The sequence below is a fragment of the Delphinapterus leucas genome, chromosome 7, assembly GCF_059928025.1.
Source record: "Delphinapterus leucas isolate spDelLeu-1000000601 "Yukka" chromosome 7, BTC_Dleu_Yukka2, whole genome shotgun sequence".
NCBI classification, from domain to species: domain Eukaryota; kingdom Metazoa; phylum Chordata; class Mammalia; order Artiodactyla; family Monodontidae; genus Delphinapterus; species Delphinapterus leucas.
In genome coordinates, this window is record NC_143135.1 from 79,427,119 (window position 1) to 79,450,121 (window position 23,003).

Consider the following 23,003-nt stretch of genomic DNA (forward strand, 5'->3'; position numbering starts at 1 on the left):
TAGAGTAAACCATAGAAGTTACTGATATTTCTGCTTCAGTTTGAAAGAAGTTATAACTAAGAAATTTATGGTTAAAGTTATATAGTGGAGTATTTATAACTTAGCAATTAGGATATGGGTCATTTAGCATATTTAGGATGTAGGTCATTTCCTAAATTTATAATAATAGAAATATTTTAGGTCATGTTTTAAAATATATCAAGCTACCAAGGGAAATTTGCATGTATCCACAGCAATGTTTAATAAAAAGTTTTATACAATTCTTTTTAAGAATTTGATTTTAAGATTGTTAAATAAGATAATACAGTAATTAAAAATCTTATAGATAATTATAATAAAATTAAATAATAATTTACATTTTGCTTGTATATATACATACATAAGTCTTCTTTTCTTCTTTATTAACAGATCGCAATCCCTATCTTGAAATATGTGAGAGGGGAGCATCTTTCTCCAGATCACTGGCTTGACCTTTTTCGTCTACTTGGCCTTCCTCGGGGGACTAGTCTAGATAAATTACTGTTTGGTGATCTGCTTAGAGTAGCTGCTACAATTGTTGCCAAAGCTTCAGACCTTAAAGTAAGAATCACTTTTATAAATATCTCATAGATCTGACCTTTGTTGACATACATTTTTGCTTTATTTTTTATTTAAATAAAGCAGCAAGTTAAATTTCTTTCTTCCCTTAAAATAGTGACAGTGTTCCATTTTTCCATTATTCTTTCATTAGTAATACATCTGAATCTATCGATGGGGTTATAGAAACAATATAAACCCCTTCTTTGAGAGAAAAAATCTGAAATAAAATATGTCTTACTTTAAGAAGGAAGTCAGCTTTAATCAAAAAGCAAACAAGTACAAAGCATTTTATAAAATACATTTAAAATCATAGGGTATATTATAAATAGAAGCTAAGGGGTACAAAAATACAGAGAACTAAACAAGGAACCAATTTGCTAATCAGTTTTAGCATAGGTCTCAGGTGAAAGTAAAACTTGTACAATTATATCATAAGTAGCAGACTTTCTATTTTGTGTTCTGCCCATTTAATGTAAAAAAATAAAAGGACTTTTGATGTCAAATTTTTTTATTTTCTAATATATTATCTAATATGTATACTTTCATCTTTGCTGATAATCCTGGAGCATATGTAGATAATCATAAGGTTATAAAGCATGACTGCTGTAGGAGGTAATTCTAGATGGTTGCTAATCATTTTAGATGTATTGGAACTTACAGTTAAATTACAATAAAATGGCTGAGTTCTGCAAAATTTTAAATATTTTTGTGGTTTGCAGTGGATGCTTAAATTTTGGGGTTTTTTTAGAAGTAAAAAGCATAAGGCAGAACTCTGTATATATTTGACCATGTGAACTAGATATCTGATATCCCTTAATACATTTGCCAGTAATTCTCTTGGATTGATGAAAATAATCCACTTAAAATTTTTTTTCTTTATGGTGCAAAGTCAAATAAAAATATATCTTCTTATAAAATAGATATAACTTATTTATATGATAATGTTGAAGTAATAAATATGAATATTTTGTGTTAAATAGGATTTAAATAGTCGTGCACAAGGTGAAGTTACAATCAGAGAAGCTTTACGAGAACTTGATCTTTGGGGAGTTGGAGCAGTATTTACATTGGTTGATTATGAAGACAGCCAAAGTCGAACTATCAAGCTGATTAAAGACTGGAAGGATATAGTAAATCAAGTTGGAGATAATAGGTGCCTTCTTCAGTCCTTAAAGGATTCTCCTTATTATAAAGGATTTGAAGATAAAGTGTCAATTTGGGAAAGAAAACTTGCAGAGTTAGATGAGTACCTACAGAATTTAAACCACATTCAGAGAAAGTGGGTATATTTGGAACCCATTTTTGGCCGTGGAGCATTGCCAAAAGAACAGATGCGCTTCAACAGAGTTGATGAAGATTTTAGGTCAGTACAACTACATAAGACAAAGACACATATGATGGTTTTTATTCATATAGTGAGGTACTTAATACAAGCTAATTACTTTTACATTATTAGCGTCATCTGTGTCTTCAACTTTTTTCCTACTGGATCCTTCTGAGAAATGAGTTTCTCTCATTCAGTTATATACTTGAATCATTTTGATCTGGTTTCTATCTTTACCACTCTACCTATATTAATAATATTTGTATAGTATAATAGTAATAATAATATTACTAATATATACCTAGTATTTCTTAAAGTTATCAATTACTTTCCCATTGTAAATCTGATGGGCATTTTTTATTTTTCATTTTACTTTATCTCTGACTAGTATCTAATAGAGTTGAAAATTTCTTCTTTCTTAGAAAGTCGTTCTTTTGGCTTCTGTGATCCTGTCCTTTTTGGTTTTCTGCCCATTTCTCTGGTTCCACTCCAGATTCCTAGTCCTCAGCCCTTTCTAAACATTTAGATGTAGACATTCTCCACCTTTCAGCTTTAGGTTTTCTCACTCTATATTCTCTCCTTAATGATCTTAACCACTCTCAGAATCAATTCTCATCTATTTGCTGAGGTCTCCTCAACTTATTTATTGAGCTCATATTTCTTTTCTGAGCTCCAAATGTATTAAATATCCTCAACATGTCAAAACTAAATTCATGAATTTACCCCCAGTCCCTTTCCTACAGTCCCTTTTCTTTTCTCTCTGGTTTCTTCCCGATAAATGGTACCACCTAACTGCTCAAGGCAGAAGCATAATGGATATCTTTGACCTCTTCCTCCATTTCCAAATCCATTTGTTACCAAATTTTGTTGATTCTAACCTACTAATCGATTTTATTATATCTTTTATATCTCTACTTCTTTGATTTTATTCTGAAGTATTTTTGTTGTCACTCACTTGTACTACTGGCTAATCTTTTGACTTATTCTTATTCTTGTCTTCTCCAGTAAGTTTTTCACACAACAGCCAGAGTAATCTTTTAAAAATGAAGTCCACATTACTTCTTTCCTTTATTCCATTAAGTAAAACTTTAAAATGACTTTCTATTGCTCTGAGGATAAAGCAGATCTAAGGATCTGCTCCTTGTCCATTTCTCTAGCCTTTTCTTGTGCTGCTCTCTCTCTCTCTCTTTTTTTTTTTTTTACTTTAGTGACTCTAGCCTTTAGTTTCTCTAACATACCACACTCTTTCTCAGGGTCTTTGCCAGAAACTGTTTCCCTCCTATTCATTGCCTTTTTCTTTTTCATTATCATTCAAATCTCAGCTTAAATTACTTCCTCAAATAAGTCATAGGTTAGGGATTTCCGCATTAGCCTTTTACTAATTCTTTCTTAGTACAAAACAGTCCTTTGTGCTTTTCTTTCTTAGCATTTATCATAATTTTATTTGAATATTTGGAGAAATTATTTAATATCTTTCTCTGTCACTGGGCCATTATCTCTATGAGGTAAGGCTTAATATTTGTTTAGTGAGTGAATGAAATAAGAGAATGTGCAATAATGGAGGTTAAAAATGGTAATGGAGTATTATTAACTTTGAGGATTATTTATTAGAAGTATAATAATGTATTGCTGTTATACTGATGTTAATAGTTTGTTTTAAGCAAGCAAAAAAAAAGTCTCCACATCCCTGTTTCAGCCAAAAACTGTTAAAATAGATGTGAAAATAACTTTTTTCTTCTGCAGATCAATAATGACTGACATCAAGAAAGATAATAGAGTCACAACGTTAACTACTCATGCAGGAATCAGAAATTCTCTACTAACGATACTTGATCAGCTTCAAAGATGTCAGAAATCATTAAATGAATTCTTGGAGGCATGTTTTTAAAAACAATCTTGTATAATAAATTATAAAGTACTTTAATATCTTAATTATTTGAAAAGAGATTATTCTTTTTTTTTTTTTTTAGGAAAAACGCTCAGCATTCCCAAGATTTTACTTTATTGGTGATGATGACTTATTAGAAATACTGGGCCAGTCTACTAACTCATCAGTGATTCAGTCTCACCTTAAGAAACTGTTTGCTGGTAAGATTGAACATTTATTCAACAGATATTTATTGAGTTTCAGTTATCTGCCAGGCATTATGTTAGGCTCTTAGGCAGACTGTTGAATAAAATACAGGTCATACACTCAAAGAACTCTAGTTTAGTGGACGAGGCAAGTTAGTAAGTTGACAAATATAATATACGACAATTTCTGTGGTCGACATAAGTATGTGGTGTTATAGCTGCATCTGTGAAGACATTTAGCTCAGTTTTGAGTATGTAAAGATGACATCTCAGGTGAGATCTGAAGAAAATATAGGTCTTAGCTAGAGGAAAAATGGGGAAACAGAGGGAATAGGATGTGCAGAGGTCTGAAGTGAAGGAGAACATGTCCACTCATTATTGAGTTTAAGGTCTCTTGAGTGATGTCCCAGTGGAGATACTGTTATTGTTAGCAGAGATACGTGGGATGGAGATGTAAAATTGGGAGTCATCTGTGTATAGATGATAATTAGGCTATAGGAAAAGGTGAGATTACCTGGTAAAAAGTGTAGAGTAATAGTGCCATATGCTTCGATGTTGTTGAATCATTTTAGTTGGGTAATTGCATTCGAAATTGGTTTGCTACAAACACGATGATTATTATTTTCTTGAAATATTATTTGTTGGAAAAGAGCTGTATTTTTCAAATTAACTTTAAGAAGTAAAAAATTTTCATCATTTTCACTTGCAGTCAGGGATTAGCAAACTGTAGGCCCACAGGCCAAATCTGACTAGCTCTCTGTTTTTTTTTTTTTAAATAAGGTTTTGTTGGAAGGAATACAGCCATGTCCATTATTGTCTATAGCTGCTTTTGTGCTACAAGCAGAGTTGAGTAATTGACACCGAGACCTTATGACCTGTAAAAACCTAAGATATTTACTCTCTGGTGCTTTACAGAAGTATTTATTAACCACTGTATATCTGAAGCTTTAGAGTGCTTATATCTGTAACTGTGATTTTGCCTGTGGAAGATAGTAGAAAGAGCTCTTGGAATCAGAAAGCTTGCTTTCGAGCTCTACCTCTACTATTTATTAGTTATTAATTTACCTCTCTGAAACCTAGTTTCTTTCTTTAAATTGTAAATAATAACATAGGGTTTTTCTAAAGATCAAAATTAGGTAATGTGTTTTTTTATATACTATAAAGTGAGTGCAAATTTTGGGGAAGGGAAGTCTTTTTTGCTCTCCCCCTTTCCTATTATCTTTTTGTCTCATATAATGTAAGTGGAATCATTGGTACGTATTCTTATGCACTCATTTGTGCCTGTTTTTTTCACTCATCATAATGGTTTCAAGTACCTAAAACTATATTTTATTCCTTTTTATTGCTTAAAATAGTCAATTGTTCAAATATATCACAGTTTCTCTATTCATCTGGTGGGCATTCGGTTGTTTCCAGTTTTGGGTTATGAAAAGCTGTTCTATTTCATTATATAACTGAATTAATATAATTCAAATATATTCTATATTATGAAGTATACTTTATGTATTATGTGGTAATCATATATACTGTCTAATAATTATGTCTTTAATAAAACTTTTGCATATAAATTGTTGTTTTTGTAATGTAGGCATTAACAGTGTGTGCTTTGATGAGGAATCAAAACATATAACTGCAATGAAATCTTTAGAGGGAGAAGTTGTACCTTTTAAAAACAAAGTTCTTCTGTCAAATAACGTAGAGGTAAGTAATTCTTTTTCAAGTGTGAAAGTATAAAGAATTAACGATATGAACTTTGTATCAAAATTAATTCAGTCAATTTGTAGAGTAAGTTGGTTAATTTAGGCCTTTTGGAAACTTATATCTTAAAAAATAATTTGTTTTGTTAGGTTCAGAATGATTTGATATTAAAGAGAATATGTATTTTTAGTCTTTGGAAGGCAGCATGTAATTTTGAAAACAACTTTTGCTTTGGAGTCAAGAAGACTTGGATATTAATTGTAGCTCCACAACTTATTAGCTATATAACTTAGAGTCTCAGTTTTCTTAACTGTAAAATGGGAGGCCTACTAGCAAAGACTTTCTGTTGAAAATTAAATGAGATAATTGGCTTTAGGTACACTATAGTGTTTGGAACATAACTGCTCAATAAGTCTTTGTTCTTTTTTTTTTCTTTAAAATCTGAGTTGTATGAGATGATTTAAATGAACAAGTAAACTTGAAACTAGTGCATTTATAGTACAACTATTGATTAATTGGTTCTGCAGGACTAGAAGTGAACTGTCAAAAGCCTATTACAGTTATACAGCTAAAGCCAACAGCAATAGGATGTAACACATTGGATTGTAATTTATAAGTTCTAAAGGTATCTTTCAACTGCAAGTCAGGGCCATGCCTTATCATGCATGTATCTGTACAGTTTAGTAAAAAGTCCATTCCTGGTTAGGCCTCAACATTTTATTGGATGTTGAGTATATAAATCAAGTGGTTGAAAGGATAGAAGGTTTGTTAAGTAGCTCCCATATTTGGTGAAGAGATTTGTTGTTTTTCTTTCTTGTGATTTTATTAGGACTGGATGAACAGAGAGAGAAAGAGCTTTTAGCAGCTGGGGGTAGTGCAGCACTCCGGGAGCTCTTGTGATGATTAGCAGAGTAGGTGTCTGCTGCCGTGCACTGAGAGCTTCTTACTCTTTAGCTGCAGTGGCTTTTGAACTGGGCAAAAGTTTGTGCTATTTTTAATACTGGAAAGTGCTCTAAAGATAAACAGTAAAAAGCTAGAACTTAAAAAAGGTAATGATGAAAAGCTATTTAAGATTGTAGGTTTTGCTCTTATATTTTATTGCAAATGATACAGTTTTTAAAAGTTAAGTAGTGATTCTTAAATATTCATGCTATTTTTATTAATCATCATTATTATTTTAACTTTAGTTTAAACCTTTGTTATTTTATCTATAATCAAATGAGTGAAAAATGTATTGTTTTGACCTTGAAACAGAATTAGTTTTGTTTGAAGAAGGATCTTAACTCCTTAAATAACATGGTTCACCTTAATGAAGCAATCCCTTCCTATGGTTACAGCTTTCTGAATATAAGATCATCAGGATAGTGTGAGCCAGGGGACTTACCTAGTCATTGTGACTCTAATTTATTGGCCCACCTATCTAGTTTGATTTATCATAATGATGAAATGAATGGGTTAGTTTTTAAATGTTCATGTTTTTTTGGTTTGTATAGATGGTGATAGTGATAACTAACTACAAATTTTTGAGTTTTCACACTTAACATTATCCCAAGAGGTGAAAAAATAGTTTTCTTCATTTAAATCATTTATTAATAAAAAATTATATACCATACAACACATTTTGGGAGTGTGAGAGTCAATAAGAAATTATAACCTTCCTCCTGAAATAAAAGAATAGAGTCATTAGCTTGTGTTTTTGTTTTATGACTTGTGTAATAAGAAATAATATATTTTCTAATTTTATTTTCAGACTTGGTTAAATGATTTAGCCTTGGAAATGAAGCAAACGTTGAAAGAGTTGTTGACGGAATGTGTTACTGCTGGACGAAGTTCTCAAGGTGCAATTGACCCATCCTTTTTCCCTTCACAGGTAAGGGGGCTTATGTCTAGAGTACAGGTAGGCATGATGTCATTGGAAGATCCCTGACCTAGAGGTCAGGAGGCTTAGACAACTGGGATCTTTGTTTTCTCTTTATCTAACAATTAACATTGACTAATTGCTTAATATCTGAGTCTCAGTCCCTCAGCTGTTAAATGTGAGGGAGGAGTAGCACAATAGTGAAATTCTCTTCTAGCTCCATTAGTTTGCCATAATTCAGATGCTTACAAGCAGAAGGCCTGCTGAGATCTAAGCTACCCAGGCCGTTGGGGAGTGGAACTGGGAGGCAGAATTAGTCATGTATTAGTTTCCTGGTTCCAGATGATTAGTCCATCATTGATGGAGAGGCACAGGATCTATAACATTGTCTCCCACCCTTCCCATGGACTCATCTAGGAGGTTGGAGCTGGTGGGAATTTAGTAGTGTTAGTGTTGGTCTGAAACATAATCACAGTACTTAACCAGAACTTTGGCAGGGAAGAAGAGCGCTAGGTTTCATGGTTGTTATAGAGATTGCTACAGGTCACCGTTCATAGGAGCTCATTCCTGAAACACTGGATGCTAGATATGTGTCTTACAAAACTTGTTCTGGGCCTTATTAAAGTGTAGTACTAAGACTTGGGTTAGATATCCTGCCTTGTTCAGGATTAGTTTTATTGCTGGTGGAGACTAACACTACAGAGGTAAGATATCAGGAACTTTAGTTCTTAGGGACTATGAAAGGCAGGCATTGAGATGTTCTATGATTTCTCACAGGAAAATCTACCTAACTATTTTTTGCTTTTCAGATTAAAACATTTAGTAGCTATTGGAACAGGGTTTTATGTTGGTTCTTTTAAAGCATGAGAAATTAAATAGGAAACTTGGAACATTCTGGATTCTTAGCCATTTTATCACTCATATCATTTTGTATCTTTTAGCTGTTTACGTCAAACTAAAATATGTTTAAAAACTCTTGTTAAGTTCTTAGAGAAAAATAAAAGTAGTCATTGATGAATAATAATGCCATTGCAAGTCAGAGTTAAAAATGCTTTATTATCTCTGGAAATGTTTCCTAGTACTCTGTCAACTTCCAGGTAGGATTTAAATTGACTTAGAGTAAAAGACACAATATTAAAAAATATACAAAAGTAAGAATTGCATAATAATTAGATTGAGTAAATGACAGTTATATCAGGAGATATACTGGGAGCTACAGGCTAAAGAATGTTGCTGGATTTGAGCCTGAAACTTAGCTCTGGGCTCTGAGCAGTCAAGTAAAAATATGAACTACTAAACATGTATACAGTTCATAATCTATCAAAACAAAGAATTCTGGTTTATTAGCAGTTAATGTTAAGAAAAAATTATCTCAAGAGCATTTATGTAAGGGGATTGAATAGTATAACTGGTTACATGAATGTCTGGTACAGGTTACTGTGTACTATTAATTCAGTTCTCTAAAGACATCTTTGTAAGGACCTGAAATAATGTAGAGAAAGCACTTTCTGGTCTGGGAAGGAGGCAGCATGATAAAGTAGAAAAAAATCTGACAGACCTTGGTTCAAATCTTACCTTTTCCAGTTATACTTTGAGTGATTCCTTTTGACACTTAATTAAGAGGGTATAATAATACCTCCACGGCAACTCATTTTGAAGGTTAAATTATATAATGTTTGCAGAGCACCCTTAGCGACCGTTACATTTTAGACAATGTTAGTGTTTGTCCAGGTATCTTAATGGTAATGTGACACGAGAATTAGTTAAGACTGTGTCTTGAGCATCATTTCTGTTAGCCTCTCATAGAAATCGTATAGCAGACTGTTAAAAATTGAGATATCAATGTGCATTATTATTAAAATTTATTTATAATACAGAAATTCAGTAGTATTGCCTGAGTGGAAATCCATATATATGACTATTAGTTTCAAGGTGGCAAGTGAAGATTTTCATATGAAAATTAAAAAACAAAGTCTTTTCTCACAAAGCAGATTTGGATCTGTTTAAACACTTCACCATATACTTGATTAAAGAAGCTGGTGAGTTTTGTACTATAAAGTATGAGAGGTGACTTTGCCCTACAAAGTTGCTAATTGGCTTTCTCTTTTGTTAAAGAACTTAATGTGGTATTTGTACAATGTTCTAAGAGCAAACAGCAGCTTAGCCTGCTATATTAAGTATTAAAATTATATATAGATAATGGATTAATCTGATAAATAGAGGCATTTGATGATATTTTCTGGATGCTAAAAGGTATATATAAGAAAAAAACAATCTGTTCAGTAGTTAATTGGTCAGTAGGTTTAGTGTTTTTATACGATGATGGATCATGTCTTTAGTTTAAAGGAGGTTATTGGTTTTCCTTGTTCACCTAAGAACTGTATCAAAGTATTGTAATACAAGTTTACAAAATCTGGTGTTTAAATGTATCATTTGCTTTATCAGTAACCTTGCTATATTGATAATATTATAGAAATCCTCTCAAATGGCATTAATATTTCATATTTTATGTAAACATGAAGTTGATCTGTATTTAGTTTCTGTTTATGGGTATTAGACTGAAAGATTAAGACAGACTTTAATTTAGGATAAAATTGGTGTTTTGAAATTGTAGACTTCAGTAGTATACTGAGAGATTATTTTGGAATGCTAGAAGATTACTCTTTTTATTAAATAGAATGCATCATACTCTGTTATCTTTGCATCTTACTGGTTAAAAAGAAGCCATTTATGAGGAGAGTCATGGGAAGAAAGTACAAAGCACTTAGGTTATAATAAGCTTGGTGGGCTCTAAGACCCAAAAAGAGGCCTATAGGAGAATAGTAAAAGATGAGCTCTGAGAAGTAAGCTTGGGCTGCATCACACATGCTTTTTCTACAAATGTATTGCTCTATTAATATATGAGGTGCCAGTAAGACATTCAGGTAGAGAGGTCCAATATGTAATTGGAAATTTGGAAAAAGGTATCTTTCCTTAAATTTATAAAATATTTCTAAGTAAATTCAGCTTTAAAAAATAATTTTTCTCTTTATTCATTAGATATTATGCTTGGCAGAGCAGATTAAATTCACTGAAGATGTAGAAAATGCCATCAAAGATCATAGTCTTCATCAGATTGAAACACAACTGGTGAATAAGTTAGAGCACTATACTAACATTGATACAAGTTCTGAGGATCCAGGGAATACTGGTATGGGAAAATATTCCATTTTCTGCCTACTTTTGGGTTATTTGAACATTTTTTTAGTATTCTATCTTAATTTATCTATTGTGCTTTTGTCTGTCAATCAATCATCTGTGTGTCTATTTTGGAGGTTACTTTAGGAATTACAATATACATACTTTTATATTGTACTTAGAATCAATAATTTACTATTTTAAGTGGAATGTAGAAACCTTACCACCATATGGGTTTCTTTATCCTCCCCTTTTTATGTTGTTTTCAATGTGTATAGATATCTATATACATTGAAAACTCCATGAGATTATAATTTTTTTATTTAACTGTCAAATGTATTTTAAAGGACCTGAGAATAGTCTATTATATTTATCTAGATGCTTACCATTTCTGTTGCCCATCCTTCATCCTGATGCTCCAAGTTTCCTTCTGCTGTCATTTTCTTTCTTTGAAGAATTTTCTTTAGTGTTTCTTTTAGAGCCCGTTTGCTGACTATGAATCTTACAGATTTCCTTCTCTTGAGAATATCTTCATTTCACCTTTATTATTGTCTTTTCTGATGTGAGTTGATTTTTTTGGTTCTTTTCATGTTGAATGATTTTGGATTGTATCCTGGACATTTTGAATATTGTGTTATAAGAGTCTGAGTCTTATTTAAATTTGCTGGATAATGTTGATATTTTTCTGTTAGCAAGTGATCTTGTTGGGTTCAGGCCGCAAGTTTCAGCCAGCTTTCTGTGGGTTGTGGTTCCAATGTCTGTTCTGTCTTTGCTATACTCTTGAGATCTTCCCCACATGTGTGCCACCTAGTGGCCAGTTATCAAAGTCTTTGGTTTAATGTTTAGAATGAGGTCTGCACAGCTCAGGCTGAGCTCAAGAGTTCATAAAGTTTATAGGGTCATTTTCCCAATCTTCTCCCCTTCCATGGTCTTAGCAGTGATTTTGTGGTTCCCTTGGGCTCCTCTTTTGGTCCTCTGGCCAGAAAGCTGGAGTTTCATGTACTGTACTCTCCTTCACACTTTCTGTGACTGTGCCCATGTCTTGGACCAGTTGATGGGAGAAAAGAGAGAAAAAGAGCAATTTGAGTTAGTCCCACTGTCTTGGGATCATAGCTCCTCTGATTTCAGAGGACAGTTCCCTTCCTTCAGAGTTTTAGGCATTTCTGGGTCTCAGCTGCCAGCGCTGAGACTCCTTTTCTGCTTTTCAAGTCTGAGTTAAAAGCCTTCTCCTGGACCTCTCTCTGTCCACACCAATATGGGTTTCTGGCAGCATTGAATCCAGGCCCATGGATATAAGAGAGGAAAAAGAAAAAGAAAAAAGGTAAATTTACCACTGGTTTGGTGGCACTTCTAATTCTTCCCTTCCCCAATTTGCCTGATACTCTTTACTTTTTCAGAGTCCTAAACAGCAGTTCAATGTATGTTGTCCGTGTTTTACACCTGCATTCAGAGGGAGAGACAGGCTGAGTGTGTTTACTCCCTTGCATAAGGAACCAGAACCCTGGTTTCATTGAATTTTAATATCTTAGTTTTCACACACACAATTCTTATTGGTGGATTTGACATTCTTTTGACTTGCATGATATATATTACTATACTATTCAAATGTATCATGAAATTACCATTTAAATTCATTTATTGAGAAATCGTGTGTGTGTGTGTGTATATAAAATCATAAAGTACATAAATCACAGGCTAACATTTTCCCCAATTATTTTAATTGTATACAGAATCTGGCATTCTGGAGCTTAAACTTAAAGCACTTATTCTTGATATTATTCATAATATTGATGTGGTGAAGCAGTTAAACCAAGTTCAAGTTCATACAACTGAAGACTGGGCTTGGAAAAAACAAGTTAGATTCTATATGAAAAGCAATCACACATGTTACGTTCAAATGGTGGATTCTGAACTTCAGTATACTTATGAGTACCAGGTATGACTTGTGGCAGAAATGTTTAATTTTTCCAGTTAGAAATTATTTACTTTAAAGGAAATTTGCTATTGGATGAAAGAGTTATTTTTATTTTAGCTGTAACTTTTAAGAATTTTTTTGTGTTATTGTCTTCTATTTCATCATAATTAAAAAGATGTTATATTGGAAAAAATTCTATATACAAAAAAAGTTAACATAACGGCAGTGTTGTGCTGAATTCTCTAAATGTACCTTTTCTTAGAGCAGCATTTATTTATACAGATTGAAATATAGCTTTAATCTAAAGAGAATTGAATATTAGGCAACCTCAATGGAAACAATTTGGTTTGTGCCTCCTTTTACAAGGCCAAAATTAGTGCAATTGTTAATATTTCAAAGTACGTTTGTTAAATATTCTCAGTTTGTAAGGTAAAATAATTTTCAAGCAAATAACCTAGCTCATGTAACCTGTTCTCAAAAAATCCAGCTGTATCCTCTCTGTCTTTTTCCATCATAGTGAGTCAATCATAAGGATATATTTGACATTTATGTTAATAAGCATATGTCAAGAGAGTTGCCAGCTAGCTCGTTCAAAAAGGAAATGTATTTTGAGACCCAAATCTGTCCACCTAAATTAAAGAAAAACTCTATAAAATGCAGCTTGAATTGGACTCTATTTCCGCTAAAATTTAGTAGAAATTTTGAGAATTATTTGATAGGTTAAGATTATTAATTTCATAAGGAGTTTTTCAAATTAATTATACTTTGAGGTTTCCAAAGTAGTTCTGATTTTTGAAGATTGTAAGATTCCAGGAAGTAATTCACATGAATTTTAAAATACAAAATAGGATGATTATTGTACATAATTATATTGAATTGTATTGGAAAGTGTATAATTGTATACAGTTTCTGGATTTGCCTGCCTTAGAGGTATATCTTTGTGACATTATCAAGAACTTGAGAGACTATTTGGAAAACCTGACAGTATGTCAATTGAGGATAGAATAAAATACATGCTTGAGAAATAACTAAGTTTAATTCCAGTTTGTGCTTTAGAAAGTTTCTTGAATTACTAAAAAAATTTTTGTATATTTTTTCTATGTTAACAACTTTAAACTATTTTTTGCCTTTTTAAATTTTTAACTAGAATTGCTATTTAACTACACTATATAATATTTGTACATATTGAATAGAATATGTATATTTGAAATGTATATTTCTCTTGTGTAGGGTAATGCTCCCAAGCTGGTTTACACTCCACTGACAGACAAGTGCTACTTAACTCTCACTCAAGCCATGAAGATGGGACTTGGAGGAAATCCGTACGGACCAGCTGGAACTGGAAAAACTGAATCAGTAAAGGCTTTAGGTGGACTTCTTGGAAGACAAGTTTTAGTTTTTAATTGTGATGAGGTAGAATAAATAATTATCAAATGCTATAATAGTGTCTTAGATGTTTGGAATAGTTTTCACATACTTATATATGAAATGCTCTATTTTAAAATCACTCTTCTTTTAAATCACTTGAAAGTGGATTTTATTTGAGAAGTAAAATGGAGAGAGGTTGCACATAGTGTAGTCCAAAAACTTTTCTAAAGAGAACTATTACATAGAAATAATTTTAAATACAGAATGAAGCTTTATATTAGAGGAAAAATCTTAAATTCTTATTAAGGTACCATTTTCAAAACATTGTGTGTATTTTGACTTAAAGAATAACTGAAACAAAATCTTATACTTGTTTAGTTCTGTGTACTTTTCAGAACACTTTCACATGAATTATTTTGTTTACTCCTTGAAACCATCCTAGGTTTTGAAAGAGTAGCTATTTAATCTCTGCTTAAAAAAGAACTAAAGAGGTATAGATGGGTGAAATGATTACCTTCTCACTAAATGACATAAAGTATTAAATTATTATTAGAGATTTTAATTATTTTTATTGAATATAATTTTTATTGTTATTTTTAAGGGCATCGATGTGAAGTCAATGGGACGAATATTTGTTGGTTTGGTGAAGTGTGGGGCCTGGGGTTGTTTTGATGAATTCAATAGACTAGAAGAATCTGTACTGTCAGCAGTTTCTATGCAAATCCAGACAATTCAAGATGCTTTGAAGAATCATAGAACTGTATGTGAACTGCTTGGCAAGGAGGTATAGCATATATTGGGAATTTAAAGAATTAAACTATTTTATAAGACTTTGTGTTACTCATACTCAGGCAAACAGTCTATCTTTATTTCTCCTGGCACCTCTGTTTCTAATTTGTGACCAGTGTGTTAAACCTTTTTACCTGTGAATTGTCTCTGAGTTTCTCACCCTTTTTGGGTCCCATTTCCACCATTCATCTTCAAACTTTTTTTTTTTTCTGCGGTACGTGGGCCTCTCACTGTTGCGGCTTCTCCCGTTGCGGAGCACAGGCTCCGGACGCGCAGGCTCAGCGGCCATGGCTCACGGGCGCAGCCGCTCCGTGGCATGTGGGATCTTCCCGGACTGGGGCATGAACTCGTGTCCCCTGCATCGGCAGGCGGACTCTCAACCACTGCGCCACCAGGGAAACCCCATCTTCAAACTTTTGATATTGAATAATCCAGTTATAATAATATTTGCTAACATTTATCAAACACTCTATGCCACTGTGCTTAGTGCTTTCATGCATTGTTTCATTTAGTATTCATAACAATCCTTTGACTTAGGTACTATTATATTTTTTTAACTTTATGGATGAGGAAACTAGAGCTTGATATGTTAAACATAAGAAGTGGAGCTGGAAATTGAACCCACGTCTGTCTAATTCTGAAATTCATGTTTTTACTCACTATTCTATATGAATCTTAAAACAATAAATACTTAACTATTCTTCTGTTGCTCACTTCTCCTCATAGGAGGTATACATTCATGTCATTAGAACTTAAACTTATTTGTATGTAAAACATAGATTTCTCTATATAATGTGTAATGGTGAATACACTGAAAGTTGAAAGAACTGTGAAATTATCCTCTTTCCCATAACATTTTCCCAATACAAGTTTTTCAGGGTAGACCAAGAAAGTAGGACCCCTTCTAACTTGCCTGTTACTTACATGATGGTTCAACTCTTTCTTAACAAAGAAAAGAGAAATTCTTCAGTTTTTACCTCTCTGTCATCAAAATTTATTTTCTACCCTGTTCATTTTTTGTCAGTTCCTCCTCTTAGAAAGAAAAATTGTCCTTTTTCCCAACTCAAACTAATTTTTCCATCTATACTTTGGAATCTGCTTCCAAGGGACCTTCTCTTCAGAGTTATCTCTGTCCTTCTACTCGTTTCTCGTTGGCTTTTAAACATAATCACATATTTTCCTTCTTAATAATATATTATATTATATTAGATATAATGATACTGTAATATAATGTTTAGTATAATTAAAACATAAGCGAACCTTCCCTTAATTCATCTTTCCTTCCAACCACACTTTTTGTTTTCTTTCCTTTATAGCCAGGTTTTTTACTCTAGGTATTTCTACTTCCTAATTGCCCACTCATTGTTTATACATTATAATTCTGCCTTTCTATTCTTAGTGCTTTGTTGAAAATGCTCCTATTAGATACTCTCATGATATTTTGCTCTTATAGCATTTATTAACTATGATTGCTTCTTTCAAATATTCAATAGACTATAAACTCCAGAAGGGCATAAACTATTACTGACATTAGTTCAGAGTTATGTTGTCTCTGTGTACTTAGCAAAGTGCCTAACACAAGGAAGGCTTTTAGTAAACATATGTTGAATGAATGAATAGACATTCAAACTAGTTACCATCACTTAAACTTTCAGCCTCAAAAAACTGATTGTAAAGAGCCTCTATAAAGTAGTGTAGTTCCTAAGGAGTTTATTATATGTTGAGTAAGGAGATGTTTAGCACACTAGTGGTTGCTTTTGGCTAAGGTATAAGATGTATGTGTAAAAATATGTCACAATAAAACTTCTATTTGCAATATGTTTTATAGTTATAGTTTCAAGTATTTGATGCCTATGTTTTAAATTAATATTCCAGGTAGAAATAAATTCTAATTCTGGAATTTTTATCACTATGAATCCTGCTGGAAAAGGTTATGGAGGAAGACAAAAACTGCCTGATAATCTTAAACAGCTTTTCAGGCCAGTAGCCATGTCTCGTCCAGACAATGAGCTTATTGCAGAAGTTATTCTCTATTCAGAAGGCTTTAAAGATGCTAAGGTGTTGGGCAGAAAATTGGTAGCTATCTTCAATCTATCCAGGTGAGTTTTCCTGTTTTAAATATTTTAATATTTTATAGTTCCATGATTGATCAGGGTTATTAATGACCATTTTTCACATTTGTCCAATTTACCTATTCAGTGATTTTCATATTGGTGATTTTCATAAGTACAATTTTGTATTGTACTCAAGGTGTTGGTAAGAAAGATTTTAGTTTGAATAACAGAAACGTCTGGCTCAAAACTGCTTGTTTTTCATAAATACTATTAATTCAATTTCACGTTTTTTCTGCAAAATATTTTTATTGGAGTATTCCAGCTAAATGATACTTACTAAACTAATTTATCAGCTGACCACTCAAAGCCTACTGTTGTTTGGAGGGAATCTTTCACTTTTTTTTTTTTTTTTTAGGTCTGATTTTTAGTAATAGAGATTGACTTTTAGCTTCTTTGGACAACCTAGAATTCTGGTCCATATTACTTAAGAGACAGTGAGAACTAGAGTGTCAGAGATTGAGAGCAAGATGGATTGATTAAAGACTTTAGGAATAAAAGTAACAGGTGGTTATCATTTAGTGTCTTCATTAAGATGATAGCCAGTTTGTGAAAGGTTTATCCTGATCCTTGAGAACCATCCATCTTTAACATTTTACTTGAGTGATTATTATGTGTTGCTTGATTCATTTTTATAAACTAATGTAATATTAGGAATTATTTCTATGTGTTAGTAGTTAGATTCTGTATTTCTTTTAATATGATTACAAAAATAATTTCTTATAGCTATTTGATGATTTATGATTTCCATGTCTTTACCTAAGAGAACTTTTGACACCTCAGCAGCATTATGACTGGGGTTTGAGAGCTTTGAAGACAGTTCTGAGAGGAAGTGGAAATCTTCTTAGACAGCTGAAGAAAACTAGTGTTAAACAAAAAGGTATGATTCATTATGCCAATTATAATCTTATTTTTTTAAATAAATTTTAATTTATTATAGTTTTAGATTTATATAAAAGTTATACATATAGTATAGAGGGTTTCTGAATATTACGTTCTCCCAGTTTCTCCTGTTGTTAACATCTTACATTAGTATTGTACATTTATTGAAACTAATGAACCAACATTGATTCATAATTTTTTAATAAAGTCCATAATTTATTGAGATTTTTCCTAATTTTTACCTATGTCTCATCATAACTTTTAAACATGCATTAAATATTTAATAGTTATGGTATATAGAGGAATAGTCTAGTCCACTTGTGCTCAATCTTTAACAGGCATTAGAGTCACCTAGAGGCTTGTTGAAACACAGATTGTTGGACCCCACACCCAAAGTTCCTGAATTGGTAGGTCTGGAATAGAATCTGAAAATTTGTCTAGTCTTGAAACAAGAACAGAAACCTTAGAAACACATGGAGATTTTCTCTTTCAAAGATAGTATACCAAACAAAATTACCCTTTTCCTTTTTTTTTTTTGAATTTTTAAATTTAATTATATATATATATTTATACAGCAGGTTCTTATTAGTCATCAATTTTATACACATCAGTGTATACATGTCAATCCCAATCTCCCAATTCATCACACCACCACCTCCACCACCACCCCCAGCCGCTTTCCCCCCTTGGTGTCCATACGTTTGTTCTCTACATCTCTGTCTCAACTTCTGCCCTGCAAACCGCTTCATCTGTACCATTTTTCTAGGTTCCACATATATGCGTTAATATACGATATTTGCTTCTCTCTTTCTGACTTACTTCACTCTGTATGACAGTCTCCATATCCATCCACAGCTCAACAAATGACCCAATTTAGTTCCTTTTTATGGCTGAGTAATATTCCATTGTATATATGTACCACAACTTCTTTATCCATTCGTCTGTCGATGGGCATTTAGGTTGCTTTCATGACCTGGCTATTGTAAATAGTGCTGCAGTGAACATTGGGGTGCTTGTGTCTTTTTGCATTATGGTTTTCTCTGGGTATATGCCCAGTAGTGGGATTGCTGGATCATATGGTAATTCTATTTTTAGTTTTTTAAGTAACCTCCATGCTGTTCTCCATAGTGGCTGTATCAATTTACATTCCCACCAACAGTGCAAGAGGGTTCCCTTTTCTCCACACCCTCTCCAGCATTTGTTGTTTGTAGATTTTCTGGTGATGCCCATTCTAACTGGTGTGAGGTGATACTTCATTGTAGTTTTGATTTGCATTTCTCAAATAATTAATGATGTTGAGCAGCTTTTCATGTGCTTCTTGGCCATCTGTATGTCTTCTTCAGAGAAATGTCTATTTAGGTCTTCTGCCCATTTTTGGATTGGGTTGTTTGTTTTTTAATATTGAGCTGCATGAGCTGTTTATATATTTTGGAGATTGACCCTTTGTCCATTGATTCATTTGCAAATATTTTCTCCCATTCTGAGGGTTGTCTTTTCGTCTTGTTTATGGTTTCCTGTGCTGTGCAAAAGCTTTGAAGTTTCATTAGGTCCCATTTGTTTATTTTTGTTTTTATTTCCATTACTCTAGGAGGTGGATCAGAAAAGATCTTGCCGTGATTTATGTCAAAGAGTGTTCTTCCTGTGTTTTCCTCTAAGAGGTTTATAGTATCCAGTCTTATATTTAGCTCTCTAATACATTTTGAGTTTATTTTTGTGTATGGTGTTAGGGAGTGTTCTAATTTCATTCTTTTGCATGTAGCTGTCCAGTTTTCCCAGCACCACTTATTGAAGAAACTGTCTTTTCTCCATTGAATATTCTTGCCTCCTTTGTCATAGATTAACTGACCATAGGTGCATGGGTTTATCTCTGGGCTTTCTATCTTGTTCCATTGATCTATGTTTCTGTTTTTGTGCTAGTACCATATTGTCTTGATTACTATAGCTTCATAGTATAGTCTGAAGTCACGGAGTCTGATTCCTCCAGCTCTGCTTTTTTCCCTCAAGACTGCTTTGGTTCTTTGGGGTCTTTTGTGTCTCCGTACAAATTTTAAGATATTTTGTTCTAGTTCTGTAAAAAATTCCATTGGTAATTTGATAGGGATTGCATTGAGTCTGTAGATTGCTTTGGGTAGGATAGTCATTTTCACAATATTGATTTTTCCAATCCAAGAACATGGTATATCTCTCCATCTGTTTGTATCATCTTTGATTTCTTTCATCAGTGTCTTTTAGTGTCCTGTATACAGGTCTTTCGTCTCCCTAGGTAGGTTTATTCCTAGGTATTTTATTCTTTTTGTTGCAATGATAAATGGTAGTGTTTCCTTAATTTCTCTTTCAGATTTTTTATCATTACTATAAAGGAATGCAAGAAATTTCTGTGCATTAATTTTGTATCCTGCAACTTTACCAAATTCATTGATTAGCTCTAGTAGTTTTCTGGTGGCATCTATAGGATTCTCTATGTATAGTATCATGTCATCTGCAAGCAGTGACAGTTTTACTTCTTCTTTTCCAATTTGTATTCCTTTTATTTCTTTTTCTTCTCTGATTGCCGTGGACAGGACTTCCAATACTATGTTGAATAATAGTGGTGAGAGTGGACATCCTTGTCTTGTTCCTGATCTTAGAGGAAATGCTTTCAGTTTTTCACCATTGAGAATGATGTTTGCTGTGGGTTTGTCATATATGGCCTTTATTATGATGAGGTAGGTTCCCTCTATGTGCACTTTCTGGAGAGTTTTTATCATAAGTGAGCGTTGAATTTTGTCAAAAGCTTTTTCTGTATCTATTGAGATGAACATATGGTTTTTCTTCTTCAATTTGTTAATATGGTGTATCACATTGATTGATTTGCTTATAATGAAGACTCCTTGCATCCCTGGGATAAATCTCACTTGATCATGGTGTATGATCCTTTTAATGTGTTGTTGGATTCTGTTTGCTAGTATTTTGTTGAGCCTTTTTTTTTTTTTTTGCGGTATGCGGGCCTCTCACTGCTGTGGCCTCTCCCGTTGTGGAGCACAGGATCCGGACACGGTGACTCAGCGGCCATGGCTCACAGATCCAGCCATTTCATGGCATGTGGGATCTTCCTGGACCAGGGCACGAACCCTTGTCCCCTGTATTGGCAGGTGGACTCTCAACCACCGTGTCACCAGGGAAGCCCTGTTGAGGCTTTTGCATCTATATTCATCAGTGATATTGGTCTGTAATTTTCTTCTTTTGTAGTATCTTTGTCTGGTTTTGGTATCACGGTGATGGTGGCCCTGAAGAATGAGTTTTGGAGTGTTCCTTCCTCTGCAGTTTTTTGGAAGAGTTTGAGAAGAATGGGTGTTAGCTCTTCTCTAAATGTTTGATAGAATTCACCTGTGAAGCCATCTGTTCCTGGACTTTTGTTTTTTGGAAGATTTTTAATCACAGTTTCAATTTCATTACTTGTGATTGGTCTGTTCATAGTTTCTATTTCTTCCTGGTTCAGTCTTGGAAGATTATACCTTTCTAAGAATTTGTTCATTTCTTCCAGGTTGTCCATTTTATTGGCATAGAGTTGCTTGTAGTAGTCTCTTAGGTTACTTTGTATTTCTGCGGTGTCTGTTGTAACTTCTCCTTTTTCATTTTTAATTTTGTTGATATGAGTCCTCTCCCTCTTTTTCTTGATGAGTCTGGCTAATGGTTTATCAATTTTCTTTATCTTCTCAAAGAACCAGCTTTTAGTTTTATTGATCTTTGCTATTGTTGTCATTGTTGTCTTTCTTTCTATTTCATTTATTTCTGCTCTGATCTTTATGCTTTCTTTCCTTCTGCTAACTTTGGGTTTTGTTTGTTCTTCTTTCTCTAGTTCCTTTAGGTGTAAGGTTAGATTGTTTATTTGAGATGTTTGTTGTTTCTTGATGTAGGCTGATATAGCTATAAACTTCCCTCTTAAACTGCTTTTGCTGCATCCCATAGGTTTTAGATCGTCGTGTTTTCATTGTCATTTGTCTCTAAGTATTTTTTGATTTCCTCTTTGATTTCTTCAGTGATCTCTTGGTTATTTAGTAATATATTGTTTACCCTCCATGTGTTCGTGTTTTTTATGTTTTTTTCCCTGTAATTCATTTCTGATCTTATAGCGTTGTGGTCAGAAAAGATGCTTGATATGATTTCAATTTTCTTAAATTTACTGAGGCTTGATTTGTGACCCAAGATGTGATGTATCCTGCAGAATGTTCCATGTGCACTTGAGAAGAAAGTGTAATCTGCTGTTTTAGGATGGAATGTCCTATAAATATCAATTAAATCTCTCTGGTCTATTGTGTCATTTAAAGCTTCTGTTTCCTTATTTATTTTCACTTTGGATGATCTGTCCATTGGTGTAAGTGAGGGGTTAATGTCCCCCACTCTTATTGTGTTACTCTCGATTTCCTCTTTTATAGCTGTTGGCAGTTGCCTTATGTATTGAGGTGCTCCTATGTTGTGTGCATATATATTTATAATTGTTATAGCTTCTTCTTGGATTCATCCCTTGATCATTATGTAGTGTCCTTCCTTGTCTCTTGTAACATTCTTTATTTTATAGTCTATTTTATCTGATATGAATATTGCTACTCCAGCTTTCTTTTGATTTCCATTTGCATGGAGTATCTTTTTCCATCCCCCACTTTCAGTCTGTATGTGTCCCTAGGTCTGAAGTGTGTCTCTTGTAGACAGCATATATATGGGTCTTGTTTTTGTATCCATTCAGCAAGCCTGTGTCTTTTGGTTGGAGCATTTAATCCATTCACGTTTAAGGTAATTATCGATATGTATGTTCCTGTGACTCTTTTCTTAATTGTTTTGGGTTTGTTTTTGTAGGTCCTTTTCTTCTCTTGTGTTTCCCACTTAGAGAAGTTCCTTTAGCATTCATTGTAGAGTTGGTCTGGTGGTGCTGAATTCTCTTAGCTTTTGCTTGTCTGTAAAGCTTTTCATTTTTCTATCAAATCTGACTGAGATTCTTGATGGTAGAGTAATCTTGGTTGTAGGTTCTTCCCCTTCATCACTTTAAATATGTCCTGTCAGTCCCTTCTAGCTTGTAGAGTTTCTGCTGAGAAATCAGCTGTTAACCTTATGGGAGTTCCCTTGTATGTTATTTGTCATTTTTCCCTTGCTGCTTTCAATAATTTTTCTTTGTCTTTAATTTTTGCCAATTTGATTACTGTGTGCCTTGGCGTGTTTCTCCTTGGGTTTATCCTGTATGGGACTCTCTGTGCT

The 23,003-nt window shown here is 33.3% G+C and overlaps 1 protein-coding gene across 1 annotated transcript in view; it reads left to right on the forward strand.

The window, feature by feature from the left end:
• Window positions 1–23,003, forward strand: part of DYNC2H1 (dynein cytoplasmic 2 heavy chain 1) — a 364,877-nt gene that overhangs the window by 55,347 nt on the left and 286,527 nt on the right. The window contains exons 25-36 of the mRNA XM_022560560.2: window positions 409–579; window positions 1,560–1,942; window positions 3,647–3,779; window positions 3,874–3,991; window positions 5,565–5,677; window positions 7,425–7,544; window positions 10,572–10,722; window positions 12,440–12,645; window positions 13,855–14,037; window positions 14,594–14,776; window positions 16,657–16,880; window positions 17,657–17,772. Coding sequence (XP_022416268.1) covers window positions 409–579; window positions 1,560–1,942; window positions 3,647–3,779; window positions 3,874–3,991; window positions 5,565–5,677; window positions 7,425–7,544; window positions 10,572–10,722; window positions 12,440–12,645; window positions 13,855–14,037; window positions 14,594–14,776; window positions 16,657–16,880; window positions 17,657–17,772 — 2,101 coding nt within the window. The remainder of the gene's footprint in view (window positions 1–408; window positions 580–1,559; window positions 1,943–3,646; window positions 3,780–3,873; window positions 3,992–5,564; window positions 5,678–7,424; window positions 7,545–10,571; window positions 10,723–12,439; window positions 12,646–13,854; window positions 14,038–14,593; window positions 14,777–16,656; window positions 16,881–17,656; window positions 17,773–23,003) is intronic.